This window comes from Pinus tabuliformis, chromosome 4_2 (genome assembly GCF_031772625.1).
Source record: "Pinus tabuliformis cultivar Carrire ecotype Pingquan chromosome 4_2, CPIR1, whole genome shotgun sequence".
Lineage (NCBI taxonomy): Eukaryota > Viridiplantae > Streptophyta > Pinopsida > Pinales > Pinaceae > Pinus > Pinus tabuliformis.
Window position 1 is genome coordinate 869,272,554 of NC_142304.1, and position 3,592 is coordinate 869,276,145.

The following is a 3,592-nucleotide window of genomic DNA, read 5'->3' on the forward strand; positions in this document are numbered from 1 at the left end:
TCCCGAATTGGACATTCCATGCACTTGATGCATCTGGCAGATCTGGGGGTCTGGCCATTGGAGTTTGCAACAAGACTATGGACATCTGCAATTATTGGGGAGGCAAAGGGTTCATTGCATCGATATTCATGTACATTCACTGGATAGGGATCTCCGCATAATAAATGTTTATGGACCCTGTACTGATCGACTTACTTTCTGGAGATCCCTACTTGAGAGGGGGCTCTTTCAAGCCGATAACATTATTTTGGGTGGGGACCTTAATTTCTCCCTGGGCTATTGTGAATCATGGGGGCATATGGCTCAAGTGGATACTCTCTCTGATACCATCTCCTCCCTTTTGGAGGACCACCATTGGGTAGACATACCCTCAGCTAGACTTCAGTATACCTGGTCTAATAATAGGAGTGGAGATCAGAGTTTGGCCAGAAGACTTGATCGCTTCCTCATTAAAGAGCGGCTATACAATGAACTACCCAGAGCTCGACAATGGGTTGGATCGGGTGGCTTATCGGATCACAGACCTATCTACCTGGAGGTAGATGGCCTCACACACAAAATTAAGAGCCCCTTCAAGTTCAATGCTGCATGGCTACATGATCCTTCATACATTCAGCTGGTCCATGAATACTGGCAAAACAACCCAATTCGGGAAGAAGAGGACCTGTCTACTGGTTTTGTCAGGAAGTTAACGGAGCTCAAGCTGATTACTAAAAAGTGGGCTCATCAGAAGAGGATCCAGGATAACCACACTCTCATGGAGGCCGAAAGGATCATCATGGAGTATGAATACAATTCATTAGGAACTTTCAACTCCCCGGAGAGTAAGGAGCAGTATAATCTACTGATTGCTAAACGATCTCAAATCTTGAAGGAAAGAGAAGAGAGCATGAGATTGAGAAGCAGGGCTATTTGGCTCACGGAGGGTGACAACAACACGAAGTTCTATCATAAATTTGCCAATGGTCGGAAAGCCATCAATACTATTTGGGAATTAAAAGATGAACATGGACTCACTGTCTCAAATCAGCAGAATTTAGCCAGGCTGGCCATCGATCACTTTAGAGGTATCTATAGGGCGCCAGGGAATATCAATATTCTGGAAATCATGAGAGTGGCGGAGCTATTCCCTAGATATGTGGACCAGGAAAATTCGGAGGAGATTCTGAAGGAGGTGACCATGGATGAGCTAGAAGCAACCCTGAAATGGTTTAAAAAGGACAAAAGCCCTGGACCAGACGGATGGACCATTGAATTTTATATCTCCTTCTTTGACATTCTGGGCCATGATTTATTGAGTATTGTGGAGGACAGTAGGAAAAGAGGTAGGATATCATCAGCCATCAAATCTACTTTCATCACCCTCATTCCTAAGACTGATGACCCGGCCTCTTTCGATGATTTCCGCCCCATATCACTCTGTAACTGCCTTTATAAGATTATTGCCAAGATTATAGCAAACCGACTCAAGCCCATCCTCCCCTGCATATATCATCCGAACAGTTTGCTTTCCTACACCACAGGCAGATCCATGAGGCCATAGTTACGGCACAGGAGCTCATGCACACTCTACACATCAAGAAGCAGAAAGGCATGATTCTCAAAGTAGACCTCTCTAAGGCATTTGACAGAACTAACTGGTTGTACCTTAGATTGCTGCTCACTCACCTCGGTTTCCCATATGATTTTATCAAATGGATGATGAGTTGTATTACTGACGTATCATACAGTGTCCTCCTCAATGGAGAAGCAACACCCTTCTTCACTGCTGAGAGAGGGCTCAGGCAGGGATGCCCTCTCTCTCCCTGCTCTTCCTCCTGATTATGGAAGGGCTGAGTAGAATCATTTCATCTACCAGAGATCGGCGACTTATCACTGGAATCAAAATAGTGGACAATTTCTTCCTTACTCATCTCTTATTCGTTGATGATATTCTCATCTTCCTCAATGGCAGTATTGGTGACTCCACCTCTCTTCACAACTCCTTCCTACTTTTCCAGCAGGCCACGGGAATGCAGATTAACAATAACAAATCCACTATTACTTCTATTGGATGCTCGGCACATGAAATCAACTTTGCCTCACAGCGATTCCCATTCGTCACCATGGAATTATCGGATGGCATTAAGTATCTGGGGTTTAGATTGAAGCCTTCAGGCTATAAAATTGCAGACTGGTTATGGCTCATCTCCAAAGTAGAGAAGAGGCTTCAAATCTGGTACCACAAATATCTTTCGAGAGCCGGAAGACTTGTCCTCATCAAATCGGTCATTGAGGCTACACCTGTGTACTGGATGGCCCTGGCTTGGATACCAAGGGGCATTCTGAACTGGTTACAGAGTATATGCTGCAGATTTCTTTGGAAAGGGCACCAAACAGGGCGCATATTTGCATGGGTGAAATGGGAGACCATTACTAAGCCTAAGAGCTGGGGAGGATGGGGCATCAAGAGACTAGCCATCTTCTCAAAAGCATTGGCTGCCAAACTCAGTTGGAGTTTACTCACTGCAGACAGCCTCTGGACCAGAGTGGCATATTCTAAGTACATTAAGCCACTACCTATTTTAGATTGGTTCTGTACCAGACATGGGCACAATAATCACTTCTCCAACATCTGGAAGGATGTTATTGATTCAATTCCACTGTTGAGAGATGGCATCACTTGGCGAATAAAAGAAGGGAATATTGTTCGTATTGGAGTGGACCCCTGGGTTGGATGCGGGAATGCCCACAGACTGCCGGTTGATCTGATTCGCTATCTCCATGACAGAGGAATCATATTCATCAAACACATTGGTGACCAAGCTAATTCCTCATTCCTCCGACAGGCTTGGTTATCTGCTAGGACTCTTAACCTGCCTCACCAATGGTTTGACGATTGGAAGGAATATATCTCTGCTCTCACTCAAGCTAATATCAGACTTATGGAGGGCCCAGATGAAATTATCTGGGCACATGCTAAACATGGCGCGTACTCACCAAGCTGGGATACCTCAAACTCATGGAGCCACACAAACCTCTTGATATCCTATCCACCTGGAAGACGATTTGGAAACTTAAGGCTGCGCCCAGGACCAGACTTCTGATGTGGAATATCATCTTTGATAAGATCCCACAGGTTCCAATCTCATGAAGCGATCTTACTTTGGACCTTTTCGCTGTCATCTTTGTCATAATGCTGAGGAAAGCACAGAACACCTGTTTCTTACTTGCTGCTCGACCATTAACTTCTGGCAGTCCTTTTCATCTCATTTCCCGCAGCTGAAGCATTGGCATGGGACCACCCTTCAGGAGGCTTGTTCTAACTGGTGCTCTGAGCATACAGGCAAGGCCAAGAACCTACCTCTGCTGATTTGTTGGGCTATATGGATAGCTCGTAATCTTTCCATTTTCCAATTGAAAAGGCCACACTGGCCTTCGATCATCCTTCATACTGTGGTAGATTACAACTTACTACCAGAAGAGGACCCTGTTAATGCACCGAGAACTCTCTCTCCTATCCCCATTGATCACACAAAGCCCTGGGTTTTTTGATGGCTCAGCCCAAGATGATGGGTGTGGGGGGGAGTCATACTTCATCTAAATGACAGAC

General features: G+C 45.3%; 1 protein-coding gene across 1 annotated transcript; it reads left to right on the forward strand.

The window, feature by feature from the left end:
- Nucleotides 1-298: 298 nt before the first annotated feature.
- On the forward strand, nucleotides 299-3,086 carry LOC149172417 (uncharacterized). Its single transcript, XM_089426315.1, has 2 exons — nucleotides 299-1,209; nucleotides 1,955-3,086. Exons 1-2 carry the CDS (start codon nucleotides 299-301, stop codon nucleotides 3,084-3,086), a joined length of 2,043 nt encoding a protein of 680 aa, XP_089282441.1.
- Nucleotides 3,087-3,592: the final 506 nt, after the last annotated feature.

What these genes read in the sequence shown, in the direction of transcription:
- LOC149172417 (XM_089426315.1), top strand. Translation starts at nt 299, where the DNA reads ATGGCTCAAGTGGATACTCTCTCTGATACCATCTCCTCCCTTTTGGAG. An exon ending in CTAGAAGCAACCCTGAAATG is followed by an intron (nt 1,210 to 1,954) that starts GTTTAAAAAGGA and finishes CCTCAATGGCAG; the next exon opens with TATTGGTGACTCCACCTCTC.